This window comes from Callorhinchus milii, unplaced genomic scaffold, assembly GCF_018977255.1.
Source record: "Callorhinchus milii isolate IMCB2004 unplaced genomic scaffold, IMCB_Cmil_1.0 Scaffold27, whole genome shotgun sequence".
NCBI classification, from domain to species: domain Eukaryota; kingdom Metazoa; phylum Chordata; class Chondrichthyes; order Chimaeriformes; family Callorhinchidae; genus Callorhinchus; species Callorhinchus milii.
The window spans coordinates 1179828-1200307 of record NW_024704768.1 but is presented as its reverse complement, the minus strand read 5'-3'; the positions used below and the strand labels follow the sequence as shown (position 1 = coordinate 1200307).

General features: G+C 46.6%; 1 protein-coding gene across 2 annotated transcripts in view; it reads right to left on the bottom strand.

Moving 5' to 3' along the window:
- Positions 1 to 15356, bottom strand: part of LOC103190303 (ceramide synthase 6) — a 43633-nt gene extending 28277 nt beyond the window's left edge. For both annotated transcript variants that reach the window (XM_042344190.1, XM_042344191.1), the window contains exon 1: positions 15168 to 15356. In XM_042344190.1, coding sequence (XP_042200124.1) covers positions 15168 to 15340 — 173 coding nt within the window. In that variant the 5' untranslated portion in view covers positions 15341 to 15356. The remainder of the gene's footprint in view (positions 1 to 15167) is intronic.
- Between the last annotated feature and the right edge of the window lie 5124 nt (positions 15357 to 20480).

The following is a 20480-nucleotide window of genomic DNA, read 5'->3' as shown; positions in this document are numbered from 1 at the left end:
CTATTTAAGTTCCCTCCCTCCCCACTTTCTGATCCCACCTAAAGACCTCCCTTTCTGATCGTGCTTACGGTCACCTCCCCGCCCTCCCCTCCCTCTCTGGCTCGGCGCCAGACTCCGCACCTGTCGAACGCTCGGGGGACCCTACTTAATAATAATTAATAATAATAATGCATATAGTGAAGGGCATTATACCCATGCAAGCTGTTGTTGTGCAAGTCAATTATTCACATCATTATCCCAGACTTCGAAATGCCTTCAGCTGCAATATTAAAAAAAATTCCCGCTTTTAATTGCAGGTGACACGCTCATGGAATAAACTGAGCGGCTGGTGCAACAGTCGTGTGTACCATTGCTAATTATGGCTTACGCATCTTTCTCTGATTTATGGCACACATTTTGTGCACCTTCCACTGTAAGTGTGAAACTACACAATTTACTTGTGTTAGAGCATCAGTTTATGAATACACAAATCGTTTGGTGGGGTGGGAGAGGAGGAGTGAGAAATTCTACATCCAGCGAAAGTCTGCGGTACTCAAAGACTGCAACAACTTGCGTTTATACAGCACCCTTCATGTAGGATAGCTCTGAATTATACAACGCTTGACCCCACCCTCATTCATAATAGTGTGGAGTCTTGTATTGGTTAGAGCACTCGCCTCGAAAGCGAGAGGACCCGGGTTCGATTCCCGGGCAGGGTGAAACCTTAGGCAGGTTTCCTTACTCCACACGTTTCTGTTTACCTTGCAATAAGGGGGAAGGAACATGATTCTTAGTCGATTGGCGGATCACTTTCCAGGAGTAATAACGTAAAATATACAGTCAATTCAATTTATAATATACTCTGTGAAGCCCTTTAGAGATGTCTCAAAGACACGATAAGGCACTATAGCAAATGCAAGGGTTATTATTATTATAATTATAGCAATAAAATATGCACCTGTACTCTAAAGCATACATATCCCCAGTTCCTAAGAAGGTAAGAATGCTATCCCACACTAGCGCCACAGAGATGTGCACAACATAGAAAGCAAGCGGCCTTAACAAAGTGTCAAGCAAACGGTAGTCTAAAAGAACGGACATTTTAATTGACTGGTTGCACATTAACAATGGTTTTAAAAGGCTGAATAGATGTCTTTCTGCTTCAGAGTTATATTTATCTCTGCGCTCAAGAATAGACAACCAGAGAGATCACGGGTTCAATCCTCAACCACTGTCTGCAGAGATTCAAGGGTCGGGGTGGGGGGGGGTATACGTCAGTATTTAAGATGCTGATTCAGTATCACTGGCTTGTTAAAGTGCAACGTGCATTTATATAACACCCTGCACATGAGGCATCATCTCAGAGAGCTTAGTGCTGTACGAAGCACCGCAGTTACTTGCACTTTGAGATGCTTTAACATGATGAAAAGCTAGATCATGCAAAGGTTTCTCTCTTCATAGTTTCCGTCACACATTTCCCCCACTCCACTCCCCCCTGCCCACCCACCAGACGTGGGAGAGGGGGGTTATTGAATCCGACCTTTTCGCAGCACCAAGAAAACTAATGCTGACCTGAGATGTGCATCATGGTAAGCTGATCCCCCTGGAAAAATATCCTCCTGGATAGTGCTGGGTTGCTGAGGCTAGTTTCTGCCCCCCCGCCCCCCCACCCCGACTCAGAGCAGCTATCACACACGGCCCTGACTGAGATCAGCGTACCGGGTTAGCTCCAGTTCATTTCACTGCAGGTGATCAAGCGTTTCGGGTTGCTACTTTGCGCGAAGGGCGCTATATAAATGCAAGTTGTTGTTTATCGTTTTAATAATAATCCTTGGATTTGATATAATGCTTTTCACGTCTTCTCGGCGTCTCAAAGCGCTTCACAGAATGTACTGTAAAGTGAATTGCCTATATATTTGTGGGCGAAACGCAGCAGCCAATTGTGCGCAGCAGCGTCCCACAAACAGTCGTGGAGTGAGTGCACAAATTATTGGGATTTGTTTTTGGAATGGTTATTATCCAGCATCTTGGGCCGTCCTCCCGACGTGAAAGGCGCTTTACAAATGTAATTTTGTTGTTTTTATCCCTGGAAAAACGATCAGCCAATCGACTAACAACCGGGTTCCTACCTACTGCGAGGTAAACAGAGGCGTGTGGAGTAAGGAAACATGCCCAACATTTTGGCCTGCCGGGGATCGAACCCAGGTCTCTCGTCTGTGAGGCGGGTGCTCTGATCATTTAGCCATTGGAATCCCACAGTATAGTGGTTAACGGACTCACAAGCGAGAGGACCTGGGTTCAATTCTCAGACAGGGAACTTTAGGTAAGTTTTCTTACTCCACACGCCTCTGTTTACCGAGCAGTAAATAGGGACCCGCTTGATAGTCAATCGGCGGATCACATTCCGGTGGTAATAATCCCCTAACAAAATGTGCTTTTGACTTCTCAACGACATGATAAGGTGCTATAATTAAATGCAAGGATGATTATGATTATTATCAAGCCTGCATTACTATGGTATCATAGGTTAACAGAACACAGCGCAATTCTGGAAATTCTCCCCACTACCAATTACAGGAAATATTCCCGTTCTCCTGCTTGGGCAAAGAGAAGGGGCTTAAGATGGAGGGAGTGCATGACTTTTGAACTCCCTCCCTCTACCCCTTTGCCTCACCCCCTCCTTCCCCATCTTCAGGTCGCACCTGACCACGCCTACGGTCACCTTGTCCCTGCCCCTGGCTCAGCCTTGGGCTCCACCATCGTGAAGCTCTGAGACGCCGCCCAGCGTGGAGGGCGCTAAATAAGTGCAAGTTGTTGTTGACTAATTTGTCAGGAGGATTGTTGACCAGGACACAGAAAGAAACTAATAAATACTGCACAATCACCACTTTTGCTCACTGAATTTGTCCTTTCTTAGAAAAGCACAAAGCTTCTTGGCTTAGTAACCCAGATGTTTATCCTCTACACGACCCTGCACAACAGTACTCTTGTCTGCTGCCCAAAGCCAAGAACATCTTAAACTCTTGAACCGCAAATTCTTAAGAATCCCACCAAACGTTCCTACGAGCTGAAACCATATCCTGCAGGACATTGTGTCAGAGTCCATCCTCACAGCAACGGAGCATAGCCCAACCAGACACCAGAGGCTCAAAATCGGTTTGACTGGATTTGAGAAAAAAAAAACTGAAGAATTCTGAAATCTGGTGATTTTCTGCAGTTTGTTTGTTCAGCACTGGGCGCCGGACGTGAGGAAGCACTATATCAAATGCAAAAGGATTATCGGATTATTATCCCAAAACCGTATTCTTAAAATGAAAAAAAACAGGAGGATTTTCAGGCCTCTGCAGTTTTAGAAACAGGAGCTCCCTGGAGAGTGAAACACATGAGATAAGAGTTGATCATGGTTTCAAGCCTTCCGAAATGCTGCCCCACGCGAAGGGCACGATATGAATGCAAGTTGGTGTTGATATACAGAGTGGGGACATTCTGTAAGATTAAACCGCTTGAGAGCTCTGCTCCGTGGTGGTTGAGGCTGGGGTGATGGGGGGGGGGGGTGGAGGAAGCAGAAAGGAAAGAACAGAACTCCTCAATTAACAGGATTCAGCATTTCTCTGCGGCCTCTTAATTCCTGGAAAGGCGATGCCTTGTAGTAATGCTGGGCTTTGAATTAACACTGCTGGCACAGCGAAAGCAGATGGTTTTCTAAGATGCACGTTTCATGTTCAACTGAGTTAAACTTTGGCAAAGACCCCAGGATTGAGGGGTGGGGGGGGGGGGGCAGGGTCTTTGAAATTGGTGTTCTCTCCTAGACTAATCGTACAAAATAACAACAACCAATTACTTTTCTACAGTACCTTTCACGTCAGGAGGACATCCCAAGGCCCTGGAATAGTTGCAGGGGGGGCCTTTGGCTTGGTATGTCAGAGGCTGAGTCACGGATGGAGAAGAGATGTAAAGATGGACATTTCCCCTTCGCACTTACAGAAAGTAAATAATAATAATCCATGTATTTCATATAGCGCGTTATCACGTCTTCAAGACATCTCAAAGTGCTTCACAGAATATATGTAAAGTGTAGTAACTGTGCATTTTGTGGGCAAAATGCAGCAGCCAATTGCGCACAGCAGTGTCCCCACATACAATCGAGGATTGAGTGACCAAATTATTATTATACAATATGTAATTATTTCCAACGTTGCTCCAGCAATCCATCTCACCAAACATAATATCCTGTAGTCCTGTAGCTCAATGGTTAGAGCACTCGCTTGGCAAGCGAGAGACCCGAGTTCAATCCCAGGCAGAGGGCGAAACCTTGGGCAAGTTTCCTTACTCCACACAGAGCCTAATAATAATCCCTCCAAAACCAAAAACAATAATAAATTGGTCATTTTCAATCTACGACTGTTTGTGGGACATTGCTGTGCACAATTGGCTGCCGCGTTCGCCCACAAATATACAGTCAATTCACTTTACAGTGTGTTCTGTGAAGCGCTTTGGGACGTCCTCCCGACGTGAAAAGCGCTATATCAAATGCAAGGATTATTATTATTATTATTATTATCTTGTGTCCTGATAAATACAAGCTGACATGTGCCAAATGCACTCTGCAGCCACTCAGATTCTGGATTGGTTGATATTACAGGTCCTGCTGTCAACTAGAACTGCAATGAAAATACGAGTGAGATGCCCAAGTTGCCTTGCTTTTCCTTCCAAAAACCCAGGGAATCAACAAAGGTACTGCACTACTGCAGTGTAAATAATAATAATAATAAAAATAATAATAATAATGGCAAAGGCAAGAGCAGAGCACCGTTAGATGAGTGTAAAGTTCCTCTACTCCACATTGGATGTTTTCCCCCCACGGGACAGAAGGACATCTTGCACTTCCCACACACCCACTCCCTCCAATAAATAGTTTAACCTATGAGTCACGCATATTAGCACTGTGATGGCCAAAGTTACGCCCATTCCAGCTGTCAGAAAGGACATTTATCCCTTGGTTTGGGTTGCGCTTTAATAATAATAATCCTTGCATTTGTTATAGCACCTTAACACATCGTTGAGACGTCTCAAAGTGCTCGACAGAATATTCGATAAAGGGATTTGGCTGTATATTTTGTGGGCGAAACGCAGTAGCCACTTGCGCACAGCAACATCCCACAAACAGTCGTGGACCACATCATTATTATTTTAGCAGGCGGTAATCCTCAATGCAACACGAGAGAGGTTAATCTAATCTCATCCTGCCACAATACAAACTAACTGTTGTCACAACACAGCACCGAGTCTTACATTAATCAGTTTAACTTCCCGAGTAAACATATCAGGTATAAAGCCCGCACTATAGCAGGCCAAGTCTGTATCACACTGCGATATCAGTGCCTGTGGGAATCTTCTACACAAAGTGTGAGAAGTAAAAAGGGCCGTCAATCACAGACACATAAACACACGACCCAGGAGTCTGCACCCTTTAGGTGAAAGCTTGGTACAGTTGATAAAACTGCTCGCTTGAACGCACTAGAAGCAGAGCAGCAGCTGTGGAACTATTGACCTATAAAAGGAAAAAAGGACTTTTTTCCCTGTATGAAAAATCAGACAACATTGTTGAACTTGCCAGGCAACACATCGCACTGCATTGTGTGTGGGGGAGTGGGGGGGCACCATCTTGAAGGGAATGGGCTGTCAGCATGCCAGCAAGTATGTCTGTTACACATGCTCCATTTGCCCGATACGCTAACCTCTTTCGGTTGGCAGAGCTGTCAACCACTCAAAATAATAATAATAATACAAACAATAATCCTTGCATTTGATATAGCGCTTTATCGCATCTTTGAGGCGTCTCAAAGAGAGTCGCACAACATACTGTAAAGTGAATTGACTGTATATTTTGTGGACGAAACCCGCAGCCAATTGCGCATAAAACAGTCGTGGATTGCGTGAACACATTTTTAAAAAATTTGTTTGCAAGGGATTATTACCCCCAGAAAAGCGAACTGCCAATCGACTTAACAACCAGGTTCCTACGTACTGTTAGGTAAACAGAGGTGTGTGTAGTAAGAAAACTTGCCTAAAGTTTTGCCCCACTTGAGAATTGAACCCAGGTCATCTCTCTTCCTAGGCGAGTGCTCTAACCACTACGCTACAGGACTCCACATTAGATTCACCCGTGGAGATATTACAGCCAGCAAAGACACACAAAGAGCAAGCGCCATCGATATTACAAAGCGGTACAGAATTATTCTTCGCCCCCATCAGCTCATATCGCCGGTGCACGGTGCCAGGCATCTCGACATGGAAGGGTATCGATTGTCACAAGGAGGCCGGGTACATCTGGACATGGGGCCATCTGCTTCCCATTACGTCATCCTAGGAAAATGACTGGAATCTGGCTGGATACAACACTAGATTTCCTCATGCAGTGAAAACAGGTGCTGGACTCCTGTGATTTGATGTATTTCAGCTTTTCAACATGGCACATCTTTCTTCACTGATCCTAATTGCACAATGATCCAAACAGCACAGACACCGACAAGCGCAGTAAGGGGAGAGGGGGCAAGGGAGGGCTTCATTGCCAGAGGTGCCATTCTTCAAATGAGATGTTAAACTGTCTTCCCGTCTCCACCTGTTCAGGTGGACGCTAAAGATCCCGTGGCGCTAACTGGAAAAGGGAGAGGGTTCCTGTTCAATAAGCCCCCACATATATATTTTTTGAAAATGGCACTTCGTAGATCACTGGTCATGGTTATCTACAAATAGTCTCAACACTTCACAGAAAACTGATACAAATTATGTGAGATTTAATGCAATACACAAGTCATATCAGTTGGGACCAGGCATTTAATATGACTTATATAAAGTATAAGTTATGTCAAACTTGCCTAGAATATAAACTCTGGAATGGGGCAGATGTATGATTTAGGCAATTATACAATTGTCACAGATCAGACTTCTGTTGGTTTTACTGCAATTGGGAAGATCACGTCATTTGTTGACCCGGTAACTCTCCAGGACACAGCTCAGTCTATACTCCATCACCTGTTATATATAAATAATAATCCTTGCATTTGATATAGCACTTTTCACGTCTTCTAGACGTCTCAAATCGCTTCACTGAATATATTGTAAAGTGTAATGACTGTATATTTTGTGGGCGAAACACGGCAGCCAATTATGCACAGCAGCGTCCCACAAACAATTGTGGATTGAGTGACCAATTTATTATTGTTATACCAATAACAATAGCATCAAACTATACCAATATGAATCATTTAGATCAATTAATCCCTGTGTTATTCAGCCTTTTTCAAAGACTGAACTATGTTTTTAATTCAACAGCGAGCGCTTCCAGACACGAAAAACTAGAGCACAACACCCCCGCAGCCATTAATACCAGCCCCAGGTCAATGTGAGATGGATCACCAAATCTCCCTTCTTTTCGTTTTGTGTGGAGGGAAGATGAATTTCAGATGAGAATGAGATTGTAATCCTTCCAAAATACCCAAACTTTTTAAAAAGTGAAATGAATTATAATAATAATCCTTCTTTTGATATATAGCGCCTTATTCACGTCTTCGAGACGTCTCAAAGGGCTTCACAGAATATACTGTAAAGTGAATTTCAGAAGAGGCTAGAGAAGCTAGGATTATTCTGCTTGGAGCAGAGATTAAGAGGAGACAATAGAAGTTTTCCAAAATTAGGAGGGGATTCGATGGGGTGAACAAGTGTTTGTGGGACACTGCTGTAGTCAATTGGCTGCCACGTTTCGCCTACAAAATATACAGTCAACTCATTTTACAATATATTCTGTGAAGCGCTTTGACATGTCTCAAAGAAGTGATAAGGCGCTAAATCAAATGCAAGGATTGTTATTATTATCGATACTCCTCCCTTTGCCTAAGGACACTTTGGCCAATTGTAGAAGATGAGCTAATAGACTGAAACTGGGAATACCCTGAGCTAGATATCTCACTCTCACACTTGCCGGTGAAACAGGCCATCAAGAGGAACCCAAAATAACAGGCTAAAGAGGAACCAAAAAGGCTCCACACAAAGCCAGGCCTTTACTTGTTCCAAAGTGGAATGTTGCTTGTGCTGCTACTCTCCCTCGCCCATGGGTAGACTTGATAGTACGTAAAAAGCTACAAGAACACGCACTTAGGAATGGGATGCCAAGACTGTTCCAAACCACAGTTGTCTGGCTCGAATCCGTAGCCTCCAGATTGAGAGAATGGGTGAGAGAAAAGTACAAAACAAAGTACAGGGAAACTTCCTACCAAATATTTTCTGGAATCTGTCAAAATGCAGAGACAACACTGAAGTAGTCATAACGGTTCTGACAGAATGGAGTGTGGGGTCATCCATCCAGTTACAACAACAACAAATTACATTTGTACAGGAGGACATCCTATGGCACTGGACAGTCAGGGATCCGCACCGGAGCTGGGGGTTGGGTTCAGGAGGGAAGGAGGGAGGGCAGGGGAAGGAGGATGCCCGAAGGCACAGTGAAAAAGGAGGGTCTGGAGTCACATAGAGAGAAGGGGGCTATCCCTTAAATTCAGAACAGGCAGCACTCGAGACAAGGATCTATCAGTTTGGCTAATTAATTCTGAAAAGACCTTTACATAAAGACACACACAAGACCGGAAAAGTTCATTACCATCTATTTGACTGATCCTATTTTCTGAAACAATGCTCTTTATCTTTCAAAGTCCTTCTCCCCACTCCCTCGCACGTCTCACTGCCGTACAGAACGGGAACTGAATACCCCTGGCGACAGAATTTTCAGGACAGATCAAGGAGAGAAAAAANTAACTAAGGATATGATTGTTGAAAGGAAGGAAGGAAGGAAAGTGATTTCAGATTGAGTATCTGGATTAAGAAATACAGTACTAATGTGGATCTGTTCCCATATTTCTACATTTATGCACCACCAAATAACAGGATAGAAACAGAGAATCAGATTCATAGGTAATTTAGAGAACTTTAAGGTTTAAATCTCACATTTCGCCCACAAAATACAATCAATCCACTTTACAGTATTCTCTGAAGTGCTTAGAGACGTTTCAAAAATGTGATAAAGTGTTATATCAAATGCAAAGATTATTATTATATATATCTGTGGTCATAATGGGGAAGAACATTTGAAATTTATCCAGAACTTTGCTTAATTGATACAGTAAACCTCACACAAGTTGTAGCAATTGGGGCCATACAGTTATATAATAATCCTTGCATTCTGATATAGGGCCTTATCACGTCTTTTAGAAATCTCAAAGCGCTTCACCAAATATACTGTAAAAGTGAAGTGACTACATGTGTTGTGGGGGAAATGCAGCAGCCAAATGCACACAGCAGTGTCCCTCAAACAGTCATGGACTGAGTACCTAAATTTTTTTAAAAATTTTAAAATGGATTATTACCCCCGGAAAGCGATCCGCCAATTGACTACCAACCGAGTTAATGACTTATACAAAGTATGAGCTATGTCAAACTTGCAAAGAATATAAATTCTTGAACGGGACTTGGGCAGATGTACAACTTTGGCGATTATACGATTTTATACAGATTAGATTAATGCGAATTTTACTGTATAACCAGTCTGACAAGATGAAGCCTGATCTGGTTCTGGATAACAAACCAGGTTAAGGATGTGACACATGATAGGAGAACATTTGGGAACCACTGCAGCCATCAGAACCTAACCTCACATTGAAAATAGATAAGGGAAATGGAAAATCAGCAGCCGGACGATAAGTGCACATACATCGAAGGATCAGTACATCATTTCCCGCGATATAATGCAGCTGGTAACGTGGGAGTGAGTAATGGAGGACAGGGGAGTGGCGTTACGAGGTAGAAGCTGCGCAATTGGCTGCTACGTTTCGCTCACAAAATATAGTCAATTGTAAGCGCTCCGAGATGCCAACTGGCGTGAAGAATGCTATATTATAATAATCCTTGCATCTGATATAGGGCTTTTCACGTCTTCTGGACGTCTCAAAGCACTTCACAGAATATACTGTAAAGTGAATGTACTGTATATCTGTGCGCGAACGCAGCAGCCAATTGTGGACACACAGCAGCGTCCCCGCAAACGGTCGTGGATTGCAGTGACTAACTATTATTGTTTTTTTCTTGAGGGATTATTATCAGGTGTATGGAGTAAGGAAACTTGCCCAAGATTTCACCCTGTTGGGAATCAAACCCAGGTTTCTTGCTTGTGAGGCGAGTGCTCTAACCACTGAGCTACAGGACTATATAACAAGATTACATTTGCACAGCGCCTTTCACGTTGGGAGGACATCCCAAGGCGCTGGACAGTGTACAGCATTTCAGACCAGAGCTGGGGTCAGGGAGGGAGAAGGGAGGGGAGTGGGGGGGTAACCAATAGCATGGTCGAAAAGGAGGGCTTTGAGGCAGGACTTGAAGGAGGTATATGTTGCCCCATTCCAGACTTGAAGGAGGTTAAGGAGGGGGCGAGGCGGAGTGATTGGGGGATGGAATTCCAGGGGTTGGTGGCAGAGTGGCTGAAGGCTCTCCTGCCAATAGTGGGGCGGGTGGGTCAGGGGACGTGGTACAAACTGGAGCCGGCTGAGCAAAGGGAGTGGGCGGGTGAGTAGGGGGCTAGGAGGTCGCAGAGGTAAGGTGAGGCGATGCAGGACTTGAGGTGAACTGGATTCTTTGAAAGATAGGGAGCCAATGGAATGGGCGAGAATGGGCGAGATGGGGTCATGGAGTTTGGTGTGGGAGAGGACATGGGCTGCAGAGATCTGGATTATCTGCAGACTGTGGAGGGAGGGCCAACAAGCAGGGCATATCGTGCCTGGTGGGTGATGACGGCATGAACAAGAGTTTCAGTGGCCTGAGGGGTGAGGTAATGGCAGAGTCAGGCAATGTTACAGAGGTGAGGGAAGGCAGAGCAAGTCATGGCTTGAAGAAAAGACAGTTGGGGATCGAACAAGACTGGTTCCTGACTGGCTTGGTCAGTTGTAGTGTGCAACCAAGTAAATGCAAGTTGTTGTTAGGTGATTATATGATTTATAAAGTTAAGACATATGCAAATTTTAACTGTATCTAGCTCCAAGGGAAAAGGGCTCAGTGACAAGTTATCAGGAGCGGTGAGTTAGGCATAGGTATAAATACATAAATAAATGTGGCCAGGATATTGATAGCCTGATGACACAAGTGGTATAGCAAGTTAACACAGGATCAAATTATCAGGAGTTTACTGTGTATGTATAGATACACACACACATATCTCAGATGCCAAGTCAGTACTGTTGAGCACTTTGAACATCCTCCAGCACAAAAGGCGTTATATGAATGTAAATTAGTATTCTACAGCTCTCTTAATGTGCCTTCAATCACCCTCCTAACCCTACCCTCCCTGCCCCCCACCCTTCCTGCCCCCAACCCCCAGCTCAAATCCAAATCTCTGACTGTCCACCGCCTTGAGACGTCCTCCTGACATGAAGAGCGCTGTGTAAATGTCATGTGTAGCCGTTGTTGGGAGAAATATTGGCAAGTATGTAAATCCAATGTAAATAGGACACAGGTTAGAATACATTTTACATATTTCTGTAGAGGGAGTTGAAAGCGGCAGAGCAGAACGCAGGGAACACCAGGAGAGCATCTTAGAGCATTAAGTAACCAATTCTAAATTATAGATCAACTTAAACTACCTTTGTTTCCAACTCTTTTGTGACCCTCTCTTATCTCTTGACTTTTTCCTCAGACACCCACTCTTTAATTCTCCCTCAGTCTCTAACCCTGTACTGCGCATGTAATAAATTTACTTATCTTGCACAAACACAGGTAAGTTGGGAGTGCAGATAAGCAGCATATTAATTAGAAAACAGACTGGCAACAGAGAATTTGCCCATACTGTAAAATAAACAAACCTTGCATTTGACATCGCACTTTTCAAGTCAGGAGGAAGTATCAAAGAGCTTCACAGGTGTCAACTTTAAGCATAGCGTCTGTGTGTTTTGCAGGCAAACATGGCAACCAATGTCACACAAAAGCCATAAACAACAAGCATTTATACACCACCCTTCACACAAGGTAATGTCCCAGAGCGCTTGTAGAGATTAATGAAGAGATTAACCAATTTTATCTGGGGGAATTGTTGGCCAGGACACCAGGAGAAATACCCTTCTCTTTTCAAATAGTATTATAGAATCTTTAGTGTCTCCCTGAACAGACAGACACTCTCAGTTCAATGTCTCGTCCGAAAGACACCATTTCCAACTCGGCAGTTCTTCCCCCAGCACTGCACTGGAGCAGCAGCCTAGACTGAGGCTTGAATCCACAATCTTCTGACTCAGAGGTGACTAGTGCTACACCTGGCATCACAGCACAATCTGTGCCGCAAACTGGAACACTCACAGATTAGTCATCACCTGAAAGAGCACAATAAATTACATTGGCGCAGCACCTTTCACATCGGGATGGCGTCCCAAAGCTTAGACAGTCATGGAAGTGCGCCCGAGGTAGGGGTTGGGATCAGGATGGGGGAAGGGCATAGAGGGTGCGGGTAAGAGGGTCACCGAAAGCTCAGTCGAAGAGGAAGGTCTTGAGGCGGGCCTTGAAGGACACAAGCGAGGGGGTAAGAGCTTAGCATTTCAGTTCAAACCCAATCTCCAAAATGCTGTGCCTGGCTGACAAACCTGCCACCATTTTCTAGCAAATTAATCTTTTTGTTATCTTGTTACATTGTGTATTCAAACATTGCGTGGATTCAAAAAAAATGGGGTCCTGTAGCTCAGTGGTTAGAGCACTCGCCTCACGAGCGAAACTTGGGTTTGATTCCCAGGTCAGGGCGGAACGTTGGGGACGTTTCCTTACTCCACACCTCTGTTTAGGCACAACACAAAATTAGATTCGTAAAGCGCCTTTCACATTGGAAGGCCTTTCATGTTTCCCGAGGCACTGAACACTCGGGGTTTAGGACCGGGGGTGGGGGGGGGGGTGAGAGAGGGTGGCCAAAGGCATGGTTGAAGAGGAGGGAGGCAAGGGAGGGAGCAAGGTGAAGGTGAAGGGAATGTGGGATGGAGTTCCTGAGGATGGGGGCAGAGACGCTGAAGGGCCGACCACCGATAGTGGAGCGGTCGGAGCCCGCTAAGCGGTGGGAGTGGATAGGATGATAAAGGGCTAGTGGGTCGGAGAGGTAGGAGGGGGTGAGGCCAGGGAGGGCCTCGAAGGCGAGGTCAAGAATTTTGAACTCGATCCTGTGAGGGATGGAGAGCCAGTGGAGCCAGACGAGGGGGCGTGATGGGGTCACGGAGCTTGGTGCCGCAGAGGACACATGCTGCAGCGTTCTGGATGGTCTGCAGCTTGTGGAAGGAAGACCAACCAGCAGGTCATTAGCATAGTCAACCCTGGTTATAATGAAGGCATGTAATAATAATAATCCTTGCATTTGATATAGCGCTTTTCACGTCGGGAGGACGTCCCAAAGCGCTTCACAGAACACACTGTAAAGTGAATTGACTGTATATTTGTGGGCGAACGCGGCAGCCAATTGCGCACAGCAATGTCCCACAAACAGTCGTAGATTGAAAATGACCAATTTATTATTGTTTTGGTTTTTGGAGGGATTATTATTAGGCTCTGTGTGGAGTAAGGAAACTTGCCCGAGGTTTGGCCCTCTGCCTGGAATTGAACTCAGGTCTCTCACTTGCAAAGCGAGTGCTCTAACCACTGAGCTACAGGACTCCACATGTATGAGGGTTTCGGCGGTCCAAGGGGTGAGATAGTGGCAGAGTCTGGCAATGTTGTCCGGTGGGGGAAGGCAGAGTGGGTCATGGCATGGATGTGGGGGAGAGAAGACAGTTGAGTCAAACAAGACATCGAGGCTCTTGACTGGCTTGGTGAGGTGGAGTGTGCATCCGTGAATGTTGATGCTGCCAGTGCCTAAGGTGCGGAGGCCCTGGCGCGAGCCGACCAGGAGAGCCTAGGTCCTGTTGACGTTCAACTGTAGAAAGTTGGCTTTCACCCAGTAGGATGAGAGTAGGAACTCACTTGTTAGTCAATTGGCATATCGCTTTTCTGGGGGTAATAATTACTTCAAAAAAAAATTGGTCACTCAATCTACGACTGTTGGTGGACCACAAAATACACAGTTAATTCATTTTACAATATAATCTGTGAGGCGCTTTCAAATGTCTAGAAGACTCGATCAGACGCTACATCAAATGCAAGGATTGTTCGTTGTGGTTATTGCACATCAAGGAACAACTAGAAAAGCCAGCCATCAGGAAGCATCGTTACACACAGTAGATGTGGGACGACCAAACACAGCAGGCTAACTGGTGGCTCGATGCCAGTGTCAGCCCCACTCTCACCTCCGAGGAAGGAGGTAGTGCCTTCAAGACCTACGTTGAGAGACACTGAGCTCCCAGTCCAGCCTGACGTTCCAGTGCAGTGCTGGGGGGGGGGGGGCGGGAAGAGAGCAGTGCGCTGTCATCATCCTCACTCCCCATCTGTTCCCAATTCGCAGCTCTGTCGGGTGGAAAGAGTCGGGAGTCTCTCTCTCTCTCTCTCTCTCTCGCCCCCCGGTTTTCCCGGCCAACAATCCCCCAGATGAGAATCAGTCGCTCGCTCGACGGCTAATTTGGTCACTCAATCCACCGCTGGTGCGCAACTGGCTGCCGTGTTCCACCCACAAAGCACACAGTCACTCGACTTATGAGCTATACGGTATATTCTGTGATGTGCGTGGAGACGGCTCTCGACGACGCGATAAGACACTAAATCAAATGCAACCAATATTATCAGGAGGACTGACTGAAAGTAGATATTATTATTAGATACCGCTCACCTAACCCCCCCCCCACCTTTGATTGTCTGAAGTGAAACCCTTGGGGTGGGTTGGGGGGTTGCCCCAGGGCTGGAGGAGGAGGGAAAAATATATTAGCCCCTGTGGCTTGTCTGGATCACTCAATCTCTGCCGACAATAATGAAACCGAGCGATCCCTTTAATGATGGACAGGCGGGCGGGGTCGGTGGGCGGGCGCCGGCCAATCAGGGACCGGCCCGCCTTCCGGGGGGCGGTCACGTGGTGGGGCGCCGCGAGCCCCGAGTGGCCGCCCGTCCAGTCAGTCAGTCAGTCGGGGGGGGGGCGGTCCTCGCGCTGAGCTGCACCGCGCCGCCTCCCGCCCGCCCTCTCCCGGAGCTCCGGCGTTTACCTCTCGAACAGCAGGCGCACGAGGAAGATGGCGAGCGCCACCGGGAAGGCCAGGTACAGGTCGCTGGCCTGCGGGTACTCGGCCCCCTCCGTGTTCTTCAGGTCGGCCCAGGTGACGTTGTGCGGCAGCCAGAACCTCTCGTTCCAGAACCAGGCTGAGAAGCCGGCGGCCATGGCCGTGGCTGGAGCCCCGAGCGAGCGAAGGTGGGAGGGGGGGCCCTGTCTCCCTCCTCGCCTCACGCTTCCACCCGCTCGGCGCCAGGGCCGCCGCCGCGCGCCGCTATAAAGCCCCGCTGACGTCACGCGCACGCCGGGCCCCGCCCCTCCGGGCTCGGCGTTCCTGCGCGCTGCGGCGGCGACGGCGGCGACGTGCCCCGCCCCCCCACACACGCACGCACGCACGCACACACGACGTGTCCGAACCCCTCCCCTTTTGGCGCGCAATTCAAACCCCCGTCACACGCGGAAGAGACGGGGGAGAGGTGGTGGGAGTTGATCGATGGTCCTCAGTGTTAAGGCAACGCGGTCCCTCAGTCCCCACCGCTGTTTGTGGGGACGCCGCCGTTACCCACTTGGCCGCCGCGGTTCCGCCCGCAAAGTGCACAGTCACTACGCTTTACAGCACACCGGGCGATCGTACAGAATGATAATAATCGTTGCATTTGACACGGCGCCTGTTCACGGCTTCGGGGCCGTCTCAAAGGCGCTTCGCAGAACGTATACTGTGCGGTGAATTGACCCCCACGTTTGTGGGCGAAACCCGAGGATCATAGAACATCGCCTGTAGCTCAGGGGTTGGAGCACTCGCCTCACAAGTGGGTTCGAAACATCGGGCGAGTTTCCTTTCTCCACTCACCTGATAATGATCTCACAAGAAAAAAACCCGACAATAAATTGGTCACTTCAATCCACGACCGGCTGTGGGGACGCTGCTGTGCGCAATTGACTGCCGCGTTCCACCTACAAAATATACAGTCCGTTCACCTTTCAGTATATTCTGTGAAGCGCTTTGAGGCGTCTCAGTGACATGAGAAACGCTATATCAAATGCAAAGATTATTATAATATTACAACAACAACAACAAAATTAAATTTCTATAGCGCGCTGAAGGAAGCCATTCAGACCATCGTGTCTGTGTTGGCTCTTTGGAAGAGCACGCAATCAGTCCCACTCCCACTCTTTCCCCACCCATATCCTTACAAATGTTTCCTTTTCATATCATCTGAAGCGCTTTGAGACGTTTAAAAGACTTGATAAGGCACTATATCGAATGAAAGGATTATTATTATTATTATCCTTGCATTTGTGGGGGAGGTTCCAGCGTCTTTCACATGGGGAGCACGTCCCAACGCGCTTCACAGAGATTTTACTGTGAAATGTAGTGACTGTATTTTGCGGGCGAATACGGCTGCTAATTTGCACACAGCCATGTCCCACAAACAGCCATGGAGTGAGATACCAATTTTTTTTCATTTAGGAGATTGTCGGCCAGGACACTGGGAGAGAATAGAACTGCGGGTTCTTTAACGTCCACCTGAACAGGCAGACGGAACCTCAGTTTAGTGCCTCATCCGAAGGACGGCATCTCCAACAATGCAACATCCCCTCAGAGCTGCACTGGAGCGTCAACTTAGACTTTGTGACTTCAAGTCCTGACGTAAAAGGCTTGAATCGACAACCAGAACACTTTACATATGTACAAGAGTTCTGCACCCCTACCCCAACATCAGTAGTTTATATTTATTATAGGGCCTTTCGAGGCAGGAGGAGCTGCCAAGTCTGCCTACATAGCACTCATTACATCGCAAGCAGCCCCTTGTGTGAAGCACATTGAGAGTTTTCGATACACTATATATCAAAAAGCATCACAGCCAAGGCTGGCTCTGCACTCGCACACTTTCTGCCTTCCAGTAAGGGTGTCCCTGGATCATATGTTTCAAGAAACTCAGCCCACATATCAACATCAACAACTTGCATTTACACAGTACCCTCTCACACACGGTAGCGTCCCAGAGCGCTTGACAGTGTTGGAGCCCGACGCTGAGCCGGGGGTAAGGGGGGAGGTGACCTCAGGCATGGACGAAGAGGAAGGTCTTCAGACGCGACCTGAAGATGGGGAAGAAAGGGGGCTAAGCAGAGGGATAGAGACAGAGTGTTCCAGAGTTTCGGGTCACACCGTCGACATGATCAACGTAAAATAACCAGGCAGCGGTCAGCAACACAACATGTTGGCAATGCCACCGAGTGCTGGGGTGGGAGTTCTCCTCAACAGGTGAGGTCACAGGCAGCCAAACCAGGCAGATGTTACACCTCAAATAACAACTCTGGCATTTGATTCAGTGCTAAAATCCATCCAAAGCACTTCAAAGGTAACTACTGTGAATTGTAGATAACTGCGTTAGCCAGTTGGCGCACATGGAGATCCACACACACCATGTCAGCTGTGGAGTGAATGAGCAATTAATTAATCTGGAGGATGTGCTCTTGTACATCACTTCCTCAAAAGAGAAGTCAGAATCTCCAGGAAGAGAGAGAGAGAGAGTGCATATTCCATTCCAACAATCTCCCTCTGGGATTTCCATGTGTAGGTGGGAGGCAGTTTGTTTTGGAGACTCTTAACCAACGGTGATGGGTTCCCTCATGTGTCGGACACATAATTAACCAAAAGAAATTGTCCACATTTGAACAAACCGAAAATGTGGCTTCACAAGTGAAGGGTATCAGTGCCCTCTACTGGTCGGTAAAGGAAGTGGAGTTAATAATAATAATAATCCTTGCATTTGATATAATAATATAATATACAGTGTCTTATCACGTCTTCGAGACGTGTCAAAGCGCTTCACAGAATATACTGTAAAGCAAATTGACTGTATTTTGTGGTTGAAACGCGGCAGCCAATATGCGCACAACATCGTCCCACAAACATTCGTGGATCGGGTGACCCAATTTTTTTATGAAAGGATTATTACCCCGGAACGCGATCCACCAAGCAACGAAGACCCAGGTCCCTACTTACTGCTCGTTAGGGTGTGTGTGGTGTATAGAAACTTGCCTAAGATTAGGGTTCAGCACGGCACAGGCATGGTGTAACGAGTTACTTCTTTCCCCCAGAATAGAATTGGTCATTCACTCCACGCTGCTGTTTGCGAAACTAGCCTCCGTATTCGCCCGCAAAAATACACATTCTCAAACCTTTACAACATATCCTGTGAAGCGCAGGATAGCTCCAAATAAACAGGCACTAGCACACACAGCAATGGGCCACAAAGTGTGTTTTTTGATTTTATATGTTGTATAATCAAATGTGTCATCAAAAATGAGAAGAGCATTTTTTGGGGGGACTACAGATTAATTCACCACAGGAAGAGAATCAAGCCAGGACGTGAAGAGTGCAGAATAAATATGACCATTGATCTGAAGTAGCGGAAAAAAAGATGGAAATATACAGCGAGCGGGGCAATCAGTGTCTGAAATAGGGGAAGCTTTGAACTATTATCCTGACTATGAAGCTGTCGTCAGTCTGCTGTTGATTTCAAGGTCCTCCCCCTCACTTCTGAACTACTTTGTGTCCTCGCACCTCCCTATCACTGACCTTCACTTACCTACTCCTCACCCTCATAGGAACAGAAGAAATACTAGAAGAGAAAAAGACCAAGGTCTATCTAGTTCGCCTTCCACCTTCCTGGCGGTCGCATGCACATATGTCCCGAACTACCCATGTACTGTATCCCTTAATGTTAGTTCGTCTCTGCTCTTTCTACCCCTCCATCTCTATATCTGCCTAAACACCTATCTCATCGACCACGCACGCAGTCACCTCCGCAATTCTCCTTCACTCTGTGTCTATCCCTGGCAGTGTAAAACGCTCCTGAGATGTTATCCTACGTGAATATAAATGTAAGTTGTTGTTGTTTCTGACTTCGGTTTCTGTAAATAGCGATTAGCCAACCAGCAGTGCTGAACTGCTCTCAGTTACTCAATTCAAATAAACACAACACAAATTATTAACCTGTTCTATTAATCTATGTGTAATCTATTCTGTGTAATCAATTCTGTACCATTACTCATCCCGACATAGAACTTTACAGGACAGAAAGCTGCCATTCAGCCCATCTAGTCCATGTCAGTGTTTATACTCCACACAAGCCTCTGATTCCCCTCTCCTATCCCACTCTATTCCCTTCTCCCTCCTGTATGCAATGGGTTTCCTCTTTAACCCTCGGTGGTGCTTGTTGGCAGTGAGTTCCACATTCTAGGCTGTGCACACTGCACACCATGTTGAAGGATTGGAAGGCGGTTTATCTCAGTTGGGAGAGCTCCGGTGTCGGTCTGAGCCTAGTACAGTGTAGGACTGTTGGGAGCGGAGCATTGTCAGAGGTGCTGCCCTTTGGGTGACACAAACCGAGGTCCCACCCGCCTGTTCAGATGGAGAATGGAGGTCCCATGGGGCACTATTGGAAAAGAGGAGAGAGTTTCTCCCCAGTGCCTGGCCAACAAACCTCCAGATTGTCGTTCGCTTCAAGGCAATTGTGAATCGCTGCTGTGCACCATTTGGCTGCTGTGTTTGCCCACAAAATACACAGTCAATATACTTGTCAGCAGTTACCTGAGTAAGGTGTGAGTTATCTTGACGTTAAGAGAGCAGCATCAAACTAAGGATTATTATATAATAATCATCATCATAATAATCCTTGTATTTGATATCACGCCTTATGACGTCATTGAGACGTCTCAAAGCGCTTTATAGAATGTACTACAAATGAATTGACTATACACGGCAGCCAATTGCACACAGCTGTGTCTTACACACAGTCGTGGATGAGTGACCAATTTTTTGGGGTGGATTATTACCCCTGGAAAAAGGTCCACCAATCGACTTAACAACCGGGTTCCTACTTACTGCCAGGTACACAGAGGCGTGTGTGTGGGGTAAGGAAACTCGCTTAATGTTTCTGGGAATCGAACCCGGGTCCTCTCGCTTGCGAGGCGAGTGTATTATCAACACGTTCCCCTGCCTTCCAGAGACAGCGGAGGGTGTCGCACTGTGAGGGAGAGCAGCAGCAGAGAGAGAGAGAGAGAGAGTTTACTGAAGAGAATGGGATCAATGTTAAAAAGAAGCAACACTGTGTATTTGTATTCCTTCTGCACCCGATCAAAAGCTTTCAAAGGCTATTGGATCAGCTGATGCCGTGTGCGTCACATGCCCGATAGATCAAGCTTGTGAGTATCCTTGAAGTTCCAATACAGAAGGAGCCATTCAACCCATTGAGGCGATGTAGGTTTTCCAACTTCCTCACTGAAGCTATTTTTGGAG